The sequence below is a fragment of the Molossus molossus genome, unplaced genomic scaffold (genome assembly GCF_014108415.1).
Source record: "Molossus molossus isolate mMolMol1 unplaced genomic scaffold, mMolMol1.p scaffold_m16_p_20, whole genome shotgun sequence".
Taxonomy (NCBI): Eukaryota; Metazoa; Chordata; class Mammalia; order Chiroptera; family Molossidae; genus Molossus; species Molossus molossus.
In genome coordinates, this window is record NW_023425356.1 from 1,332,468 (window position 1) to 1,354,844 (window position 22,377).

Consider the following 22,377-nt stretch of genomic DNA (forward strand, 5'->3'; position numbering starts at 1 on the left):
AACCGTTCCCCACAGCTGGTTTTCAAGAGCAGCACAGCCTTTGCTGTGTCGGAGGGAGGTATTCCCAAGAGAGCCAGAATGTGAATGAAAAATCACTGAGAATTCCCAACACTAATGAGTTTACCTTTCCGTTGTCAAGACTCAAGGTTAGATCGACCTTCTTCACAAATAGTAAGACTGACCCCCCCTGGAGAAGAGAATGGAGGCTACCCCTCAGGACTAGCTAAATCTTGGGGTGCCGGGACAGGGGCAGGCTGAACAGGATCACCTCCTCAAAGGCAAGGGTGATGACCTATAAGAAAAACAGCTCTGGGAATGCACCTTTCCCTGGTCAGAGCCCAGTGGCCATCATCACTTGGCGCCCTTCTGACAGCTGTGTCGGTGACATCATGGGGACACAGTCCCGCCGTGTGTTTCATGGGCATGCTATGGGGAGGCCACAGTGGAGGCTCTGTGGCAGCCTCTGCCGTACCCCAGGTCTGGGGCTCTGGTTGCCACCCCGTCGTGCAGGGGTGGGTCCTTGGGCACAGTGAAGGACCCTCCCAGCCCCACCCCAGCCCGCGGTGCCGCAAGCCCGTGTGAAAGCCGGGGCAGCCTCAGGCTTTGTCACTGAACCAACCACCTCCAGCTCACTGCACGGGGGGAAATAATGAGAGCTTGTGGTTTTCCCTCCAAGTGGTCCCCCGGTGCTAGGTTCCCCCTCCTCGGTCATCAAACTGCCCAGGACCTGGCCCACTGCTCAGTGCAGCTCCCCACAGCCAGCCCCAGCACGGCCACCTCCGCACCCCCAGCCTCACCCGCCCCAAACCATAGCTGTCACCCGGGGTCAGCTCCTCAGTCTCAGCGGGAGGGTTTGGTCTGGAGCCTCTCCCTCTATGTGTTCTCTCTGGGCATCTGACTCCCAGTGTTTCCCATCCAGTCTTCCTGGCCATCTATGGTCCAGCTTGCTGTTAAATATCCCCCCCAGGAGTCACCCCAAACCCCAACCATCGCACCCACGCCTCCATCTTCTGTATCTTAGAGGGTCCCACAACCACCTCCCAGAGGTGACCCTGCCCGCTCATCCCCCCTCCACCAGCCCCATCCAGGAAGCTGGCCCACTCTCCCCCCATGCTCAGTGCGTCTGAGCACCCTTCCCCCGCCTCTGCCTCATAGTCTGAGCTCCCATCAGTCCATCCTCTGCACTGCAGTTCATATGCTCCTAATAAAGTGCAAATCCTGCTCCAAACTCTCCATGGCTCTCCATGGCCTGAGAGTGAGCCCAGAGCCTCCGCCTGGCCTCCGAGGGCCAGGGCTAGGCTCTGTCACAAGCTATGCCCCCCGCCAAGAATGCTTCCTCCTCCACACCCCAGACACACACACACACACCCCTACCACGTGCCCAAACATGACTAACCCCTCTAAGATAGCCCTCCCTGCAGGAAGACTTCCCTGATCAGACCAGGTCGTGTTCTGCCCTCGCACCCTGACTCAGCCTGTCGTCATCATAGTAACTGCTGTGGTTGTTTAACACTGTCCCTGCCCCAGACTCAAGAGGGCCAGGACCCGGGCCTGTGAGCTGGGTCTGGAGAGAGTTCAGTGAGTGTGGGATAAACAAACAGGACCATTCTGGTCCTTGACCTTTGTCCTCCTCCTCTTGTTTGGCTAAATAAGAAGCTAAATATTAGGAGTTGCTTTGGAAGCAGAGAGATGTGGTGGAAAGAATGATGAGAAATGGATTCTATTCCAGAAAAGCAGACTCCCTTCTCCAGGCCCAGTGTCCTCCGAGGAGCGAGGGTTTAGCTGATCAGAGCTCCTGCAAATCCAGACCTGGGCTCTGTCCCAGGAGGCTCCCTCCGGCGTCTTGGAGTGGTGCCTCAGAATCCATGCCGCTCCTGACACTCAGCTGCGTTGCAGAGCTCCCGACTCTGCAGTCCCCACAGGCTCTGAAACACTAAGTCTGCAGCCCGAACACAGACGTCAGAGCCAGATGGTAACCGCCCTCTCCCTGTAGGCTACAGAAAGCATCAAAATGCTGGTGGCACTGTGTCAGTCCGACGTGGAAGAAATCAGGAACGTGGCCTCCGAAACCCTCTTGTCTCTGGGTGAGTCTTTTTCACATGTTTGCTGACATGTCTTTTTTTTTTTTTAATCCTCACCTGAGGATATTTTGGGTTTTTTGTTTTTGTTTTTGTTTTTTTTGCATTTTTATCTTCAGATAGAGCGGGAGGGAGAGAGGAAGGAAGAGAGAGAGAAACATCAATGTGAAAGAGACACATCCAGTGGTTGCCATCCAGACGACCCCAGCCAGGGCTGGGGACAAACTGCAACCGAGGTACGTGCCCTTAGCGGGAACCGAACCCAGGTCTCTCTGGTCCGCAGGCTGACGCTATAACCACTGAGCCAAACCGCTGAACCAAACCAGCCAGGCTTGACTTCTGAGTCTTAAACAGAACTGTCAGGAGAAGTTTCATATGCACTGTTGTAGCAACTCCCCACCATGGCTACCTGTTCACATGCACACACGCGTCCACCGAGCACGAGGACCGGTCAGTCTCTGTATCACTAGCTTTCCGTCACAATAGTTCTGATTGGGCTAATTATTTCCATCCTAGTCTCGGTGGTAAACGCACAAAAGCGTCTTATCAGTAGTCATCTGTACTTCATTTTCCCATTTTCTGATAATATTTTTATTCATTTATTTATTTTTCTTCACTGATTTTAGAGAGAGAGCAAAGGAGAGAGACAGAGACATGGATGAGAGAGAACATCGATGGGCCGCCTCCTGCATGCCCCCCACTGGGGATTGGGCCCACAATCTGTACATGTGCCCTGACCAGGGATGGAACCAGTGACCTCTTGGTGCAGGGTCAACACTCAACCACTGAGCCACACCAGCCGGGCTCTGATAATATTTTTTTTTTTATCCTCACCCGAGGACATTTTTTCATTTTTTGTTCACATAGAGTGGGAGGGAGAGAGAGGAAGAGAGAGAGAGAGAAACATCAACATGAAAGGTACACATTGAGTGGCTGCCACCCAACCCACACGACCCAACCACGGCCAGGGACAAACTGCAACCAAGATACGTGCCCTTAGCGGGAACCGAACCCGGTTCTCTCTGAACCCCAGGCCGACGCTCTAACCGCTGAGCCAAACCGGCCAGGGCAATATTTTTAAAAATTATTATCAGCAGTTAGAGTGCTGGCCCACAGACCAAAGGGTCTCAAGTTCAATTCCTGATCAAGGGCACGTACCTTGTTTGCAAGTTCGATCTCCAGCCCTGGGATTGTGTGGGAAACAACCAATTGCTGTGTCTCTTTCACATCTCTCTCTCTCTTCCCCTCCATCCCTCCCTCCCTCCCATTCTATCTAAAAATCAATGGAAGGCCGGCCGGCCGGTGTGGCTCAGTGGTTGAGCATTGACCCATGTACCAAGAAGTCACCAGTTTGATTCCCAGTCCGGGCACATGCCCAGGTTGTGGGCCTGATCCCCAGTGGGGGGAATGCAGGAGGCAGCCAATCGATATTCTCTCTCATCAATGTTTTTATCTCTCTGTCCCTCTCTCCTCTTTCTCTAAAATCAATAAAGAAAAAAATTTTTTTTAATAAAAATAAGCCCTAGCTGGTTTGGCTCAGCGGTTAGAGCGTATGCCTGCAGATCAGAGAGCCCCGGGTTCGGTTTCCGCTAAGGACATGTACCTCGGTTGCAATTTGTCCCCGGCCCCAGTTGGGGTCATATGAGTGGCAGCCCCTCAAATTGTCTCTCTCACATTGATGTTTTTCTCTCTCTCTTCCCCCCACCCCCTCCCGCTCTGTCTAAAGATAAATGGAAAAAAAAAAAAAATGTCCTCAGTGAGCATAAAAAATAAATAAAAGTCAGTGGAGCCCTGACCGGTTTTGCTCAGCGGTTAGAGCGTCAGCCTGCGGTCCAGAGAGACCCGGGTTCAGTTCTCACTAAGGGCACGTGCCTCGGTTGTAGTTTTTCCCCAGCCCTGGTTGGGTCGTGTGGGTGGCAGCCACTTGATATGTCCCTTTCACGTCAATATTTCTCTCTCTTTCTCTGCCTCCCACTCTATCTGAACAAAAAATGGAAAAAAATGTCCTCAAGTGAGGATAAAAAAAAAAAGTCAGTGGAAAAATATCTTCAGGTAAGGATCTAAATAAATAAAAAATAGTAGATGACAAATGGAACAAAATAGTCAAATAATTTACAGATAAACATGGGCTGTTCAGGACGGTCCCACTGACCATGGGACTCATGCTGGGGGGCAGGGGCCGTCACCTGTTCACATGGCACACAGCAATTTTTCAGCTGAAGTTTGAAAGCCTAAATTTGACTTTTATGAACCACCATTTAGACGTGGCAATATACAATGTATAAAAGTTAAAGTTACGTAAAAGTTGCATGCACCAAAGTCAAGGCCCAGCCATGTTGAAATCCATAATGCACTTGAGGTAGATCCCACATGATTTGCAGTAAGAAATCTATTGAATGAAGTTATGGACACCACATGCCCGCCCACAGGACGTCTCTGTCCACATCCCGGCATTCTTCCCACCTCTGGCCTTAGCTCGCAGTTCTGAACACCACCTAGAAACAATGAATTAAGAATAACAGAAGATGACTTTTCCTTACCTAATGTTAACATTAGCAAAAATAGCAGTCCATGCCTAAGCAGCTGGTGGTAGTTTGTTCTGAGTGATTAATGGAAACATTAGGTTGACATCGGTGTTCATTTTCACGTTGTGATCCAGGAGAAGATGGGCGGCTGGCCTACGAACAACTGGACAAATTTCCCCGAGACTGTGTTAACGCTGGAAGTCATCATGGGACCGAAGTGGCCACAGCCTTTTAGTGACCAACTGGCTCTGCCTGACAGTTGTCTTTAACAAATGGGCATTTTGTTCCAGAGGCTGCTGTGATTTAGCTGGAAATCTGCCCCTGTAGACGAATTCAGTCCGGCTTCATGGCACCCACCCCCTCTTCCGTGGCCGGGCCACAGGGCTGCAAGTCATGCAGTAAATGAGTTACATCATCGACCGTGTCCGACCACTTCGTGAAAGAGCCCGCCGTGTCAGTCTGTATGGAATTTCAAAATAGCCATCTTTGTACTTTTCTTGGAAGTTCTATAAGCTTGAAACAGCCCTGTGATACTTTGATAAATATCATACAGCTTGTAATTTTTCTCTGTTGTGTTCTCAGGGTTGAGTCCCCACCCCTGCCCCCAGCTGCCTAATTTTACCTTAAATGCAAAGCACAAAAAATAATTTCTTCAAATAAAAGTTTGCCTGCAGCACCTGGTAGAATAACACATTGTGAGAGTTTTATGTTTTTAAATTTCACTTTTCCCCATGTCCACTACTTCTGTTTTTTTTTCTTCATCTCGAAAATCCCCAAAGCATGTTTCCATTGTGGTGAGGTGACCACCGACAACCTTCTTAAGATCTTACCTGTACTCATTAAAAACAAAGACACACACAGCATTAGCTTTTATTTAAAACAACAACAACAAAAAAAAAAAACAACCAAGAGCCATTTTTTAATGATATTTTTCAATAGAGGACTTTGCTGCTAAGACAAATCAAAACCAGAAGTCACGGACTCAGAAAGCTGGGGAGCTCTTTGAGATGTAAGAACGCGGAAGTTGGAGGGACATTAAAAGGGGTCCTTACTCTGGGAAATCCCCAGGGTGGTTGCCGCCCACTGCTGGGACCCCTTGGCCAAACAGTTAGAACAGTAGCTGCGCATTAAATAACGTGAAGACCGCTCAGGAACTTCTATACGTGACCTTTCTTTCCCTGAAGAAGAGACGAGGTGGGATATGCCAAGATACTAACCCGTGTGTGAGTGTACTGAACTGTACTTCAGGCTGTTTGTGTAAAATACCAGTGAGGTGTCAGTTTAGATGTTTGCATTTTAGCAGGACCTTGAAAAGCAACTCTGGTGGCACTTCAAAGTAAATGTTGTTTGCCGGGCTTCCTGGCTATCCTTTCAACTGTGAAGTTACATTGTATAATATATTTGTATATTTATACATATTATATACATATGCACATATCCTTCATTTTAAAAGTTCATTGTACAGTCTGTAGTTAGTATGTATAGTCTGTAGTCCATGTTAAGTGGTTGAAATGAGTCTTTTTATAGAAAGTCAAATCACAAATGTTACTGAGTTTTTTGTTTGTTTTTTGTTTTATGACTATTGCATGAGTAAATGACTGTATATTTTGTATTCACTTCTGCATTTTATTTTTTGGTGGGGGGGGGTGCTTTGAGTTTTGCAGCATTTGTATCCATCGCTGTTTCAATCCTGTACGTTAAAATAAAAATTATTTTTTAATTTCTTGTCTCATGCAGGGAGTTTGCCATATTTTTTTTCATGTACCCTCTTGAGTTGGTACATTCACACTATACTCCATGCTCATCTGGACTTGTGATCCTGAAATTCCTTCATCCTTAAATGGGGATAGTACTATTTACTTCTCAGATATTTTGTAAAGCTTCTTGGAGAAAAAAATACTGTGAGTTCCTTGAGGGTAAAAAGTGTCGTTATTCACCTGTGTTCCCAGCCCAACCCCAAGCGGCACCCATTGCTGTTGTCCATGAGACGGCGTTGCTAGGTGACGCGTTCCAGAGTTCCTGACTCTCGCGCTGTGGTGAGCGGTGGGACAGGAGTCCACACTATGGCCAAGAGCCAGGCTCCTGCGCGGTTTGGGACGTGGGTTTGTGGGTGTTTTGTGGGGCTGTGTCGGTGCCTCCAGAGGTTCTGGAGCATCCATATCATGGGCTTTTTTGTTAAGAAAAAGGAAGAACGTCTTCCTCCAGCTGAGAGTATATTTCACAAAGAAAAAATTGTGGTGCTTGGCCACATATTGAAGAACGAATCTCTGGCCATTGAGGAGAGGGCTCGAGCTGCCCACAGAATCGGCCTGCTGGCCTTCACAGGTACTGACTTAACCAGCTGACAGCTGTTGCAGAGCCCGTTAGCTCGGCACAACACTAAGTCAGCGGCCTTCGTAGCTCAAATCCCAGCAGCATAGCGGTTCCTTTGCCTAAATTATTAGGTTGTTTGTCTTTGTACCACAAAAGATACTACTAATTATTTTTTCCTCAAGAATCTGTATTTTTTAATGTGTCCATTAAATAAATTACTAATTAAGTGTTCTGCTTTTACTAATTAAAAAATACACTAAAATTGCCTGTCAAAGTTCTCGTTATCATTAAGAAAATCAAAGAATCTACAGAGTTGATATCATTCCAACCCAGTGAGTCCAACTACTTCACTTTTTATCTTGTAAAAGTGTCATGTACAGCAAATAGCTTAGAACAATAAATAAGAACTTAATGTTCTTACAACACCCCCCCTCCCCCCAGGAAAGCCAATAGCTGGCCGCACTCATGAGAAGCAATGATTAATGTCCACTTGGCTGGAAAATGAAGTGGTAAACCATCTACACACCACGGTCCAAACCAGTTCCTTTTTTGTTTTTCCTAATAAATTCCAGGATATGTAATAAAATTTTATGGATGATCCTCAATAAGACATCTCCTAATTATTTGTTTGTTTGTTTGTTTTTATCCTCACCCAAGGACATTTTTCCATTTTCTGTTCAGGTAGAGTGGGAGAGAGAGAGAGAGGAACAGAGAGAGAGAAACATCGATGTGAAGGGACACATCGAGTGGTTGCCACCCGCACAACCGACCAGGGCCGGGGACAAACTGCAACCGAGGTACGTGCCCTTAGCGGGAACCGAACCCGGGTCTCTCAGGACCACAGGCCGACGCTCTAACCGCTGAGCCAAACTGGCCAGGGCAGACATCTCCTAATTAGAAGCTCTGGCTGGTAGCTGTGTCAGTAGATTTTTTTTTTTGAAAGGGAAAGTGAGTTACTTAGATGTAGTTTGATAGACCAAATCTTTCCAGGAATGGTGCCTGGGAGAGAAACATTCACTGTTTTCCAGGACCACAGGGCCCTAGGTGCTGGAAAGGCTGGAAACTCAGACTCCCGCGTGGAGGAAGGTAAAGGCACCCACTACACTCGGCAGGCCCAGCCCCTTACCCAGCTTGTGCCCCATTTGGGGAAAGAGCTACTTACAAAAGGGTCAGAACCCTTTAATTTGATGTTGTTTAGCACCACCACCACCCCCAGCTGTACTGCAAGGGAAAGCTTATTTCAGCTAAGACTTTAATGTTGACTAGAACATTCTTGGGATGTAAGAGAAATGCAAGCTGGGTAAGAACTCCGGGGCTGGAATCCGGCCAACGGTCCCACCTTCTCCTCACCATCTAATAGTCTCCATCCCTGCCTTCTGGGCTCCTACCTTCTCAGAGTGAGATTTGAACTAGGAAGATCTGGGTAGGGTCCAGGACCAGGAGGGGTCAGTGAGCAGAGCAAGGGGAAGCTTGTAGTCACTCTGGTCCCGGGCCTGCAAGAGCTGGGCTTCGAAGGGGGTGAGGAGCACGGGAGGGAAGGGCAGGGCATCAGGCGACTCATGAAAAATTCCTCTGACCACCAGACCCAGCTTTGCAGCTTGGCCTTTGGTTTTCTCTTTGCTACCCTAATGCTCTGGGATTTTTTCAATTCCTGAAGACTGAGAATTAGCAATGAGACCATGAGGGAGGTTCACTAGGTGAACACAGGCCTCCTGGGTGCCTGATTAAAGGGGCCTCAGCAGGCAGGGACCAACCAGAGCTTCTCATATCGCTCCTTGTCAACATACATGTTTCCAAGCCCCCAAGTGTCCCTAGGTAGCAACAAGAATAGGAACACCTAAGCTCAACCGTTGCTGGCCACTAGGTACACCCAGTACTTCTGGAAATACCGATGTTTGTCTTACAGGAGGGCCGATGGCTGGGACGTTTGCAGCCGAGTCCATGAAAGAAGTAGCTCTCTTGCTACAAAGTCACAAGATGGCACCAAAGGCAAAAATCCTGCTGCTCCAGAGTGTGGCATGCTGGTGCTACTTAGACCCCGCCGCCCAGAACAGGGCCAAGCTTCTGCAGCTTATCCCAATTCTCACTGCAATTTTTGATAATGAACCTGAGTCGACCAGCAAGACTGAAATCAAGAGCGACCTCCTGGTGAAGTTTTGGACGTGTTACGTCCTCTCCGTCATGACATGCAATAACTTGCCCCTCATGAAGGAGCTGAGGGAGGAAGGCAGCCTGAAACGCCAGCTGCAGGTGCTTGCTGCTGGGGACTGGGCTGGGTGGCCGGAGAACTTTGCCGAGGTGCTCTACTTCCTGATCGGCTTCCACAAGAACTAGCTTCTCCGAGTGTCATGTCCAGCTGTGCTCTACTTCCTGATCGGCTTCCACAAGAACTAGCTTCTCCGAGTGTCATGTCCAGCTGTCTGCACCCCTGGAGGGCCCTGGAAAATGAAATAAATGATAAAAGCCAATATAGTATTCTTCAGTGTGTTCCTTTTAGGTAGTCAGAAATGCCCATGTAAGTTCATAGTCACTGCAAGAACTAAACGTATGGGAAACACCACTATTTAGAAATGATCTCATGAAGACTAAGGTCATAAAATGGAAATTCACAGGAAAACACGAGGGGCATTGGTAGGATGTGTGGGGTATTAGATGACAGCAATACAAGGCACCCAGAAATGTCAACTCCTAACTCAACCCACAGCCACCGGTGTTATGCACATGGGTGCGTCCAACTGCTATGTCCTGGCCTGAGGCTGATTTCTGGCTACCAGAAGGTGACCTTCTTGTACATCAGATAAGCATTTGATATCTAACTGAAAATTAGGTTCATCATCTAAAGGAAATTCTTCCAAATTCTCTTGATCAACTCAGGTCACAGTTACCAGGTGCTAGAAACTTATCCACCCCAAGTTTCCTCTTGAAGTTCATCCCGAACAGCCTCCCCTCTCCCGCCCCCCAAGATCCCTAGGCAACTGCTCTGCTTGCCCAAACTGGTTCGAAGTTACACTTTATTTAAACAGAAGCACACAGGAGGTACTCTTACCTGGCTTCTCTCACTCAGCATCACTGAGACCTTCCCATGTCATGTCCACAGCTGTTCCATTTTTATTGCTGAGCAGTGTCCATCGTATGGATACGCCACCATTTGTTTATGCGACCCCTCGCTGACGGACACTCTGGCTGTTACACACAACATGGAACTTGGAGGACTAGTTTCCATGTACACAGATGTGTGCTTTGCCATCTGACAGTTAAATGCTAGAGTGGTAAGGGGTCGTATGCTGCTAAGAACCTGCCGGAGTTCCGCAGCGTCTGCGGTTCATCACTGGCCAGCACGGCCGGGCTTCCCGCGGCCCCACAGCCTCGACACTTGCTGTGCCAGGTTGGTCTCTCAGACGTCAGCCATTCCGGCAGGTCCGCACAGGGTGTCACCAGGCTGGCCATGTGCTTCTCAGCGGCACGACGTGGACGCTCTCTCACGGGCTCAGCTGCTGCCTGGTATATTCCTCGGGGGAAGTGTCCAAACCTCTCCCGTTATTAAATTAGGTTCTCTACTCACTGGCGTGCGTGTTCTTCAGGTTCCAACCCTTTGTCAGACTCTTACAGATATGTTCTCAGCCTGTGGCTTGTTTTCTCATTCTCTTTATGTCCTTCAGAGAGAAGTTTTTGTGTTTTGTGAAGCCCGATTTACTGATATATTTTGTGCTTTTTGTGTTCTGTTTGAGGTGTTGGCCTACCAAGGTCACTACGAAAATTTTTCTTATTTTTCTAGAAGATTCATAGCTTTAACTCTTAAATTTTAAAATCCTCTCTTTGGCACTGGCCAGTGTGGCTCAGTGGTTGGAGCATTGGCCCATGGACCAAAGGGTTGCAGGTTCGATTCTGGTCAAGGGCACGTACCGCAGTTGTGGTTCAGTCTCTGGCCCTAATTGTGGTCCTGTGGGAGGCAACCAATCAATGTGTCTCTGTCATATATGTTTCTCTCTTCCTCCCTCCCTCTCTCCCTCCCTCCCTCCCAGTCTATCTGATGATAAATGGAAAACTATCCTCGAGTGAGGATTTTTTAAAAATCCTCTTTGGCTCCTGGCACCAAATCTTGGCGATCCATTTTTGGTGTTTTCCAGAAATACTTCCTATTTGTCAAGTTATTCTGTTCTACTTAGCTCTCCTTTCTTCCCCATTCTGACATCCTCTCAGCTCTTTTTCTTCTCTCCTTAACCCAGAATTCATTCTTTTTAAGCCTGGCCAGTGTGGCTCTGGATGGTGCTGTCCCATGTACTGAGAGGTCCTGGTTCAATTCCTGGTCAGGGCACACGCCCGGGTTGTGCAGGAGGCAGCCAGTGGATGTTTCCCTCCTTCTCCCTTCCTTCTCTCTAAAAACAAAAACGAAAAACAAAACTTTAAATCGTTATTATGATAAAAACAAACATGTAACATAAAATCAAGCTCTTCAATCTACGTCTAGGCTGGTGGCTCACCCACACCCAGAGCCCCATCTGACACAGCCGCCACTGCCCTTCTGTGGCTCTAAGCACGGCGGCCAGGTCTCCGCGCACAGCAGCTGCACACGGTGGACTGGCCAGCACACTGGGCCCACAGCCATTTCCAGTAGCTCAGGTTTCACTGGACACTTGCTATAGATGAACAGCTTCCGTTTTTAAAGACTTCATTCAGGCACTGTAGTAAAGGGGTTTTTACTTTATTTTTAATACTTACCCGAGGTATTTTTCTATTTATGTTCAGAGTGGGAGGGAGGGAGAGAAACATCGACTGAGAGGGACACATTAACTGGTTGCCTCCCGCATGACCCGACCAGGGCCGGGGACAAACTGCCACTGAGGTATGTGCCTTTGACCAGAATTGAACCAGAGACTCTGGTCCGAGGGCCAATGCGCTACTGCTGAGCCAAACCAGCCAGGGCTGTAGGAAAGGTTTTAATCCTCATAATAACAGAGATAGACTTTATCTCAACATTAGGAATAAGGCATTCAAGTTCTGTAAGGACAAATAACTCGCCCAAAGCAACCCTTTAATGCTTGACATTGCTCCCTATCGCCAACGTAGACACCTGTGTGCCTCAGAACACATCTAGTCCCAATGCTGCCTGCTCTGCAACGTGCCCTTGTCCTTCTCCTTCACAGCCGTACGCACGGGAACCCTCACTAATTTCACACGGCTCATATTCCTTCTCTACTTTGTATCAAATGTGACAGTGTGAACCCTTTCAGAACCGTAGCAACTCCTGCATCTCGTCGCTGGATTCGCACCACCCCTGTCACCCTTCATTGTGAGCTTTGAGGGGCCTGATCATACCAGCCAGCCGAGCTTTGATCTGGCTGATCAGAGGCACATGAGAGCTTCAGAAACTACACTCTCACATCCATTACCAAAACTGCTCAGGAAGAATATCTGGTCATGAGGCCTGGAAATAACAGGCCCTACAGTGAGCCTGAGGTACAACCAGCTTTTGGAGGAACACTTCAACCATTTTAGTCTAAGGAGACACAAATTCATTTTCCTTGTTCCTCCAAAATAAGAGCAGAAGAGAAAGAAAACAATATAAAACCATAACACGAACAAATTTTATTCCTCAGACTTCATTCTTCCAAGAAACACACGATGCTCAACAGGGCACTGAAGTTTATTTAACATATAAACAAATTGAGTCTGAAAATCTGAGAAAATATTATTTACATAAAACACCATAGATTAAAAATACATAGTATTTGTATTTTAATACAATAGTAAGTCCCAGGATCCAAACAAGGTTAGATTTCTAGTCGCATCACTCAGCTGTGTGCTCTGCTACCAAGAGCCCAGCGGAGGACGGTGCTGGGGCCTTGCGCTGCCCACTCGCAAAAGCTCACGCGCAGGGCCCCGCCTCCATGGAGGGAGGCTCAGCTTCTTCAGCACAGGCGCCAGCGTCGGGGTCTTCAGAATCCTCCCCAGCCTCCTCTTCAGAGTCAAACTCCTGACTATCTGGTGAGTCCAAATTTTCCAGAGATTCTCCTTCCAGTCTCTTTTAAAGAATAAACCAATAGTTTACTGTAACCACTTTAAACCTAAGTCCATTATCTGAATGCTGACTATAACTGACCCTCAATGTAATGAGGTTCTCGTCATAGTGTCTATTCAATTCACTGACAATCCAGGGTTCGGCCCAAGTCTCACTGTGCTGATCGCCTTTCAGTTAAGTCACATGGCTCAGGCCTCTGCTCCTCGAAGGCCCGGACCTGCCTCAGGTGAGATCAGTGCCCCTAGAACCCCCACAGCGAGGACGGCGGCCGCACTCCCCCTGCTGCGGACGGCACTCTCCAGGCGGTTAAGGTGGCTCGGACAGTGTTTCCAAGGGAGAACCTCAAACATTAAAGTCTGTCATGGCCCGAAAATGTAAGCCATTCAGTACAAAAAAGGTTTTATTTAAAAATCTTACCCTGGATGGTTTGGCTCGGTGGTAGAGCATCGGCCCTCAGACCAGAGTTGTGGGTTCAATTCTGGTCAAGGGCATGTACCTCAGTTGCAGTTCAGTCCACAGCCCTGGTTGAGGTTGTGCAAGAGGCGACCAATCAGTGTGTTTCTCTCCTCTCTCACATCGATGTCTCTCTCTCTTTCCTGCTCTATCTGAAGATAAAAAGGGGAAAAAGTATCCTCAGGTGAGGATTAAAAAGAAAGAAAAGAAAAAGAAAATCTCTCATCCCATTGGCAAGATGATCTTTTGCAAACATGAATAAAATTTAAGACTTCTTAGGCTAAGACTGAAATAGTCCTGAGGCTAATTCTTTCAAACAAATTAGCTACTTCCAATTTTTTTTTTTTTAATCCTTACCCAAGGACATTTTTCCATTTTTTGTTCAGATAGAGTGGGAGGGAGAGAGAGGAAGAGGGACAGAGAGAAACATCGACGTGAAAGGGACACATGGAGTGGATGCCTTCCACACAATCCAACCAGGGCCGGGGATAAACCGCAACCGAGGTACGTGCCCTTAGAGGGAACCAAACCCGGGTCTCTGGACCGCAGGCCAACTGAGCCAAATCGGCCAGGGAGTTACTTCCAAATTTTAAAGAAAGTCAGATTAGCACCAAACTTATATCAATAAACAGCCTTATAAATAATAGTAATGTCTCGCTGCCATTAAAGTTGAATTAAAAACTGTCTAAAAATGTTTCAACTGTGAAATATAATACTTTCCCATAATCTTTCAGATTTACGTTAATTCTTGTTATATCCCTACAAGAAAACACGTTCTGCAGCCTCACAAGCAGCAGCAGCGTCTGAGGTTACCGGCTCTCCTGTGTGCAGACACTGCTCTCACCACTCATCCACTACAACTCCTCCTGACAAAGCTGCAGAGCAGGTCCTCTTACGCCCATTTCACAGATGAGGAAAATGAAGCCCCGACAGGATACATTACCTGTTCGACTCAACCATCTAAATAGTGCCAGGCGGGGAGCTCAGACAAACCCAGGAGTCTGAGTCCAGCGCCCCCAACCCGCCTCACCACCCTCACGGCCTCTCACACAGGGATGGCTGCACTGTGGGAATACCCACCTGTAGGACCTCTGCCATGTACTGCACATGCTCTGCCACTTCAGCCAGTTCTTGATTCTCCTTTCGCAGGCGGGCGATTTCACTGTCCTTCTGCTCAATTTCTTTATGAAGCTGTGTGACAAAAACAGCGTTCAGTGTCCCAGATGCCCATGCTGCGAACGGAAGGACGGGCCTCCCAGGACGTAACCTACAGACACATCAGGCACGAAGCTCCGAACAGAGGCGCCGGCTTGGGCTCTCAACACAATACACTTCTTTTTGTACAGTAATTCTGCTAACAGTCGCCTAATGAAACTTTCTTAAGCCAAAATTAAAGCTAGTTTATATTGCTCTATCCAAATATGCTACGCAGCGAATGCAATACTGAAATGTTAAAAATGTCACCAACTCTTTCGCACTTACTTTCTCGTTTTCCTTCAGGGCTTCATAGAGAGCCTTTCTCCGTTTTTCTGCCACTTCTTTCCAATATTGAGAGGACGGGTTTTCTAAAATAAATTAATGTTTTACATGTAACTCTGAAAACCACTCTTGTTACATGCTACTATAAAAACCCAGTAATTTACCTATTTAAAAAACAATTTAGCCCTGGCCGGTTTGGCTCAGCGGTTAGAGCGTAGGCCTGCAATCCAGAAAGACCCGGGTTCGGTTCCCGCTAAGAGCATGTACCTTGGTTGCGGTTTGTCCCTGGCCCTGGTTGGGTCGTGTGGGTGGCAACCACTCGATGTGTCCCTTTCACATCGATGTTTCTCTCTCTTTCTCTTCCTCTCTCTCCCTCCTACTCTATCTGAACAAAAAAACAATGTCCTCAAGTGAGGATAAAAATAAATAAAAAACAATTTACTGCCCTGGCCAGTTTGGCTCAGCGGTTGGAGCATCAGCCTGTGGACCAGAGTGTCCCGGGTTCAGTTCCCACAAGGGGCACGTACCAAAAAAAAAAAATCACAATCTATTCGGTACTACCCATATTATTTAGTAATACCCATTTTTATAAGACTAAAATTAAAAAACCATGTCAATTTTTTTTCTATTTTACTTCCCCCAACATCTTTTTTTTTTTTTTTTTTTATCCTCACCCGAGGACATTTTTCCATTTTTTGTTCAGGTAGAGTGGGAGGGAGAGAGAGGAACAGAGAGAGAGAAACATCGATGTGAAAGGGACACATCGAGTGGCTGCCACCCGCACGACCAACCAGGGCCGGGGACAAACTGCAACCGAGGTACATGCCCTTAGCGGGAACCGAACCCAGGTCTCTCCAGACCGCAGGCCGACGCTCTAACCGCTGAGCCAAACCGGCCAGGGCCTTCCCCCAACATCTTAAGGATTTCAGTACATCCCACGGAGGACCTGTAGTTAGGGTTCTGTGCTCAGTGAACGGATTAAGTTCCCATCTATCTGGCTGTATCAGCAATAGGGCATACAGCCGAGCTGTTTCTGGGGGTGACTAGTTTTTGTGCTACCAATCCTAACCAAGTCAGATGTGTCAGACGCTGCGGTTCACTCTACAATATTAAAGAGATTCTTTACTTCTATGCAGCCAACCTTTCCTAATTTTGCCTAATAAAACCTGCTGCCTACTTATCTTTTTCCTTACTGTCCTGCAGGCAACTCAGAATGAGCCCAAGTGACACTATGACCTTGAGTAAGTCCATTAGTTTCTCTAAGCATCCACTTTTTTCATCAATAACATCATCAATCTTCCACAATGCTTAAAACCATCACTGGCATTCTCTTCTGGTGCCGACTGCCATTCCATTACAAACTAGTCTCTAGCCTGGCCAGTGTGGCTCAGTGGTTGAGCATCGACCCATGCACCAAGAAACTGCCAGTTCGATTCCTGGTCAGAACACATGCCCAGGTTGTGGGCATGATCCCTAATAGGGTCATGCAGGAGGTGGCCAGTCGGTGTTCTCTCTCGATGTTTCTGTCTCTCTCTCCTTCTCCCTTCCTCACTCTCTCTCAAATCAATAAAAAAAAATATTACAAAAAAAGAGAGTCTCTAGCCTGGCAGGTGTAGCTCAGTGGTTTGAGCGATGTCCCATGGACTGAGAGGTCCCAGTTCGATTCCTGGTCAGGGCACATGCCAGGGATGTGGGCTCCATCCCCAGTGGGGAGCATGCAGAAGGCAGCTGATCTATGTTTCTTCCTCACATCTATGTTTTTCTCTCTCCCTTCCTGTCTCTAAAAAAATCAATGAAAACATGTTTAAAAACAACTAGTCTCTATCACAGGCACAGCACCTTTCCGTCACTCCGTGAACTCCAGCCATTCCTCTCCCTACTTCATATTCTCCTGGTGCATTCACATTCCTTTCTTCAAATTCAATCTCTAGCCCTGGCCGGTTTGGCTCAGCGGTTAGAGCGTCCGGAGAGACCCGGGTTCGGTTCCCGCTAAGGGCACGTACCTCGGTTGCAGTTTGTCCCCGGCCCTGGTTGGTTGTGCGGGTGGCAGCCACTTGATGTGTTCCTTTCACGTCGATGTTTCTCTCTCTCTCTCTGTTCCTCTCTCTCCCTCCCACTCTGTCTGTACAAAAAATGGAAAAATGTCCTCGGGTGAGGATAAAAAAAAAGAGTAAAACAAAAAAGGAAAAATGTCCTCGGGTGAGGATAAAAAAAAATTTAAAAAAAAAAAAAATTCAATCTCTAGATACTTTTGTTCTGAAAAGACTACTTCAGCTCTGGCCGGTTTGGTTCAGCAGTTAGAGCGTCGGCCTGCGGTCCGGAGAGACCCGGGTTCAGTTCCCGCTAAGGGCACGTACCTTGGTTGCAGTTTGTCCCCGGCCCTGGTTGGTCGTGCGGGAGGCAGCCACTCGATGTGTTCCTTTCACATCGCTGTCTCTCTCTCTCTCTCTCCCTCCCGCTCTTTCTGAATAAGGAATGGAAGAACCTCCCCAGGTGAGGATTAAAAAAAAAAATTATAAAAAAAAAAGAGTAAAAGACTACTTCAAGTCCTGGCAACCCCATTATCTGAGATGCCATGTTAATCACTGTCCTTTTCTTTAATATTCCATCCACATACATGCTCTTATGAAACAATAAGACTTGTCCCAATTCAGTGTTTGTATATTTACAACCATAAGAAATATTAAATTATCAAAAGATCACAGTAAACTCTCTAATAGTATCCCCAAATTAAGAGGCTGTGGGCAGAATTCATCACAATATAACAAATAACATGGTCATTTATTACAATTAAAGTTTCTAAGCTAAAAAATTACACATATACTTTCCTCATACCTGTAACCATAAGATCAAATGCTTCTTGGGTAACTCCTCCAAGATCTTTATTTTCACTATCTTTAGATGTTAACTGGTCATTCCAATGTTTCCTTCTGGACAAGCCTTTAACCAGCTACAATGAAAATACACACATCAATCTCATTTACTTTGATCAAGAAAGCTGAATAGACTTGGGAACTAGAGTAGGCACAGCTTCTGAAGAATGTGTGTTTAGAAGAAGGAAGAACCTCCAGGGTAAGATACCATTAGAGCCCAGAGAAAAGAGGAAAAATTAGGGAAGAGGAGGAGGAGCCATTGGCTAAAGGCAGAAATTAATATCAGAAGAGCCCTGGCTGGTTTGGCTCAGGGGTTAGAGCTAATGGACCAAAGGGTCTCAGATTTGATTCCGGTCAACAGCACACACCTGGGTTGCAGGTTTGATTCCCCAGCCCCAGTTAGGCTTGTGTGGGAGGCAACCAACTGACATCAGTATACATTCCCCCCCTTCACTCTCTCTAACAATTAACATATATATATATATTTTTTTTTTTTTTGATTCAATTAACATATATATTTTTTAAATGGAGCACACATCTGTCTGTATCTTTCTGACATCTTTGGATCTTCTTTTTAAAGATCACACAATTTAAAACTCCACCCAAATGTATAGGCATATTTTAGGAATTTTATTTGCAGCAACTGCTTTGGATTAGATTGGGTCTAAGCCTTAACTGAAATTATTTTTACTGTTTAAATAATTCAGTTCCATGGAAAGGCAATTATTTTCCACCTGCAAAAGTCCAGACACCTTCGTCCATAATTTTGTCATTTATATACAAAAATAAATGAAGGCATCTATCATTTTATTCTCAAAACAGCTACCCTTCCTCCTAGATTAATTCATAGTATTATCATATCATCTCAGTTCCACCAACATCACACCAGCTTTCTGTTCATACCAGTTTTGAACTTCCTCACTTGAATCACTAAAACAAAAACCAATTTTGTGGGGAATACACAATTGTTATTCTGAAATTATTTCCAAATTTCAATGATATAGGTATTTCTTTTTTTTTTTTTCATCCTCACCCGAGGATATTTTTCCATTTTTTGTACAGATAGAGTGGGAGGGAGAGAGAGGAAGGGAGAGAGAGAGAGAAACATCGACGTGAAGGGACACATTGAGTGGCTGCCACCCGCACGACCAACCAGGGCCGGGGACAAACTGCAACCGAAGTACATGCCCTTAGCGGGAACCGAACCCGGTCTCTCTGGAACGCAGGCCGACGCTCTAACCACTGAGCCAAACTGGCCAGGGCGATATAGGTATTTCTAACCAAGGAAATCTCGCAAGTATAGTTCCTGCTTAGGTATCATCTCTAGCCCTTTCTAGCCCAACAATACATACCTCTTTTTCTCTTCCCACAAGGGGTCCCGCTGTGGAAGGCTGGATCATCTTCAGGGTTCTTCTTGGGACAGGACTGTTCTAAAAGTCAAGAGAATTCATGACCTGGTTACTGAGAGCTATATGGACTGTTTCTGTCTTACACCTACTATAATTTGCAAAAGGAAACACTGATGGGGGAGGCAAAAATGAATTTATAGTTGTGAGTCTGCGAAACACAGATTTTATACTTTTGTCAAATTTCTTTTTTCTTTATTGATTTTGAGAGAGAGAGGAAGGGAGAGGGAGAGATAGAAACACTGATGAGAGAGATCATCCACTGGCCGCCTCCTGCACGCCCCCCCACTGGGTATTTGGCCCACAACCTGGGCATGTGCCCTGACCAGTAATCGAACCAGCGACCTCTTGATGCATGGGTCGACGCTCATCTGCTGAGCCACACTCGCCGGGCTAGAGTTTATTCTTGTATAACTACTTATTAATAATTATATTATTTCCCTACAAACAACTGTAAACCTACTTTGCCCCACCCTGAATTTGGTCTGGTATGTAATTTTATAATGCTACAACTGAATAAGACATTGGTTTAACCAACTAGCAAACTTATGTCCCTAAAATTATAATAAAGTTTGAAGAATTTCTAGGACTACATCATATCACCCAAACTTGACACATTTATGGTAGAAACCCAAAAACAGGTAAACTAGGGGGAAAAGATTAATTATTTATACCAAAAAATACTTCTTCCTCTAATCAGTAGGATTCGCCTCAGACTTCCTTTGAATCATGACTATCCCCTAACACATTTCCACGTGCTCACCAAAGGAACATAGTTTAAGCACATACTTCACACAACACCGATACACATGTAACACCCCCCTTACCTGACAGTACAAGCAGTTTGCTTCAAGCCCATTTATTAGGGATCAGCTAGAATGTCAGTGCTGAGGCACACTAAGTACTGCAAAGGCCCATGGTATTGTTTTGGAAAAAATATAGCCTTCCTTGTAATATGTAAATACTTTCCTGTATATTTACTGATCTGAAAGCTCACTAGTTTTGCAGAAAATCATTAGTTATTCTGCCACCACGGGATAGCAAACAATGGTGGTACTCAAACAAGGTCAGCAAGAACATGACACCAAAGCAGCGTGAGAAAGTTACTGGCTGCACACTGCACTTCAGAGCAAGGGCTCACCTTTCCCACGATCAAGTTTCTCCTGCTGATGACTGTCTCACTGCTTAAATGAAGAACAAACACCACACCAACATTTCAGATATAATTTAGATGAGTCCACGTCTCCGTACAAATAGAAACAAATAGAACTTTGGAGCCTTAATAATAGGAGGTGTTTATTTATTTATTCCTATTTTATTTTATTTTATTTATTTTTAAATTTTTTATCCTCACCTGAAGACATTTTTCCATTTCCTGTTCAGATAGAGTAGGAGGGAGAGAGAGGAAGGGAGAGAGAGGGAGCGCGAAACAGACGTGAAAGGGACACATCGAGCGGCTGCCACTCGCACAACCCAACCAGGGCCGGGGACAGACTGCAACCGAGGTACGTGCCCTTAGCGGGAACAGAACCCAGGTCTCTCTGGACCGCAGGACAACGCTCTAACCACTGAGCAGAACTGGCCAGGGCTTTTAATTTCTCTTTTTTTATTATTAATTTATTTTTGTTATAGATGTTTCTCCTCCCTCCCTTGACACCCTCCTCCCAATCCCACCCCTGCCCCCAGCATTGTTGTCTATGTCCATTGGTTACGCATACATGCATATAAGTACTTTGATTTATCTTATTCCTCCCCTTCGCCCCCTCCCTCTGAGGTTTGTCAGTCTGAACTGTCTTCCGTTCTAAGTCTCTGGGTCTATTTTGTTCATCAGTTTATTGGAGGTGTTAATTTATTTAAGTGCTGGCTACTAACAATGACCAAAGAAGCCAGCTAAATTACTGTCACAAAAAAAGACAACTTCCAGGACTTAACTTTTATATTATAAGCCTTATACATCTATCCCCCAAACTGTAATATTGTTATTGTTTTCTTTAGATTCATTACAGCCAGAAAGGTTCTTATATATTATGGGTCTTAATCTTTTTAGAAAACAATTTGAGATTCTACTAACCTCTTTAAAAACAAAAAAAGCACACGAGCACACTCATATAATTTTGCATATAATTAGCAAGGAATCCATTAGTAGAATGAAAGCAATAATAATCAATAATAATCTTGTTTATAGAAATTCCTAAGGCAACTATTATACACTATTAGACCTAAAGTTCAGCAAGGTTGCAGGATCAAGATACAAAAATCAATTGTATTTCTATACAGGAACAACGTGCACACTGAAAACTTACCTAAGGAAACAATTCCATCTACAATAGCATAAAAAAATACAATATTTAGGAAAAAAAATTAACAAAAAGAATGTAAAACTCAATACACTAAAACTACAAAGCATTGTTGAAACTAAAGACTTAAATAAATGGGAAGACAGAAAATTTAATATCCGCCCTGGCTGCTTTTGCTCAGCGGTTAGAGCATCAGCTTTTGCTTAGCGGCTAGACCCCGGTTCGGTTCCCACTAAGGGCATGTACCTCAGTTGCGGTTTGTCCCGGGCCCTGGTTGGTGGTGTGGGTGGCAGCCACTCGATGTGTCCCTTTCACGTTGATGTTTCTCTCTCTCTCTGTTCCTCTCTCTCCCTCCCACTCTACCTGAACAGAAAATGGAAAAATGTCCTCGAGTGAGGATAAAAAAAAAAAGGAAAATTTAATATTCAACCATAATTAATTCTTTAATGGTTCTATACTGTTACTTTTCCTCTGGCCACATGCTTTCCACACAGGTGAAAGTGATCCTATCACATACCTTCATGTGCTCTCCGGTCTCTTCTTGTTTCTGCTTCACAGAGGGATACATTGTGTACCTGGTGAAGTACAAGAGCAGTCATTCAAAATCAGAATATGGTTCGCACCTGAAGGCGGAGCCTGGCAGTTCACTGCAGCATGGTGAAATGATCTTTTCTTAGCCCTGTCAAAGACTCAAGTGACTGCAGTTAGTGACTCTCCATATCTACATTTTATTTAAACATACAGAACAATTCTGGTTGAAAAATCTTGTTGCAAAAGGAAAAATATGTACATTCTCCACAAATACACAAAACATGCTGGGGGCCTGGGTGAAATACAAGGCTCTCAGAGATCTGAGAAATACCACCAGGAAAGGCAAAGCACAGATGCCTGGGGACGCCCAAGTCAGTCCTAGGAAAAAGCACCCCAATTTCGC

At 45.9% G+C, this 22,377-nt stretch overlaps 3 protein-coding genes across 5 annotated transcripts in view; 2 read left to right on the forward strand and 1 right to left on the reverse strand.

The window, feature by feature from the left end:
• The window catches only part of RIPOR2 (RHO family interacting cell polarization regulator 2), an 85,877-nt gene extending 79,559 nt beyond the window's left edge, over positions 1-6,318 (forward strand). For all 3 annotated transcript variants that reach the window (XM_036271978.1, XM_036271975.1, XM_036271976.1), the window contains 2 exons: positions 1,994-2,084; positions 4,738-6,318. In XM_036271978.1, the coding sequence (XP_036127871.1) occupies positions 1,994-2,084; positions 4,738-4,838 (192 nt within the window). In that variant the 3' untranslated portion in view covers positions 4,839-6,318. The remainder of the gene's footprint in view (positions 1-1,993; positions 2,085-4,737) is intronic.
• A 236-nt stretch (positions 6,319-6,554) lies between these two features.
• On the forward strand, positions 6,555-9,378 carry ARMH2 (armadillo like helical domain containing 2). Its single transcript, XM_036271979.1, has 2 exons — positions 6,555-6,928; positions 8,823-9,378. The coding sequence occupies exons 1-2, from the start codon at positions 6,667-6,669 to the stop codon at positions 9,248-9,250; spliced, it is 690 nt and encodes a 229-aa protein (XP_036127872.1). The 5' UTR covers positions 6,555-6,666; the 3' UTR covers positions 9,251-9,378.
• Positions 9,379-12,767: 3,389 nt separating this feature from the next.
• Positions 12,768-22,018, reverse strand: GMNN (geminin DNA replication inhibitor). The gene is made up of 6 exons (XM_036273065.1): positions 21,961-22,018; positions 19,093-19,170; positions 17,703-17,817; positions 14,871-14,953; positions 14,469-14,579; positions 12,768-12,938 (listed from the first exon to the last, which is right to left on the reverse strand). Exons 1-6 carry the CDS (start codon positions 22,009-22,011, stop codon positions 12,783-12,785), a joined length of 594 nt encoding a protein of 197 aa, XP_036128958.1. The 5' UTR covers positions 22,012-22,018; the 3' UTR covers positions 12,768-12,782.
• Between the last annotated feature and the right edge of the window lie 359 nt (positions 22,019-22,377).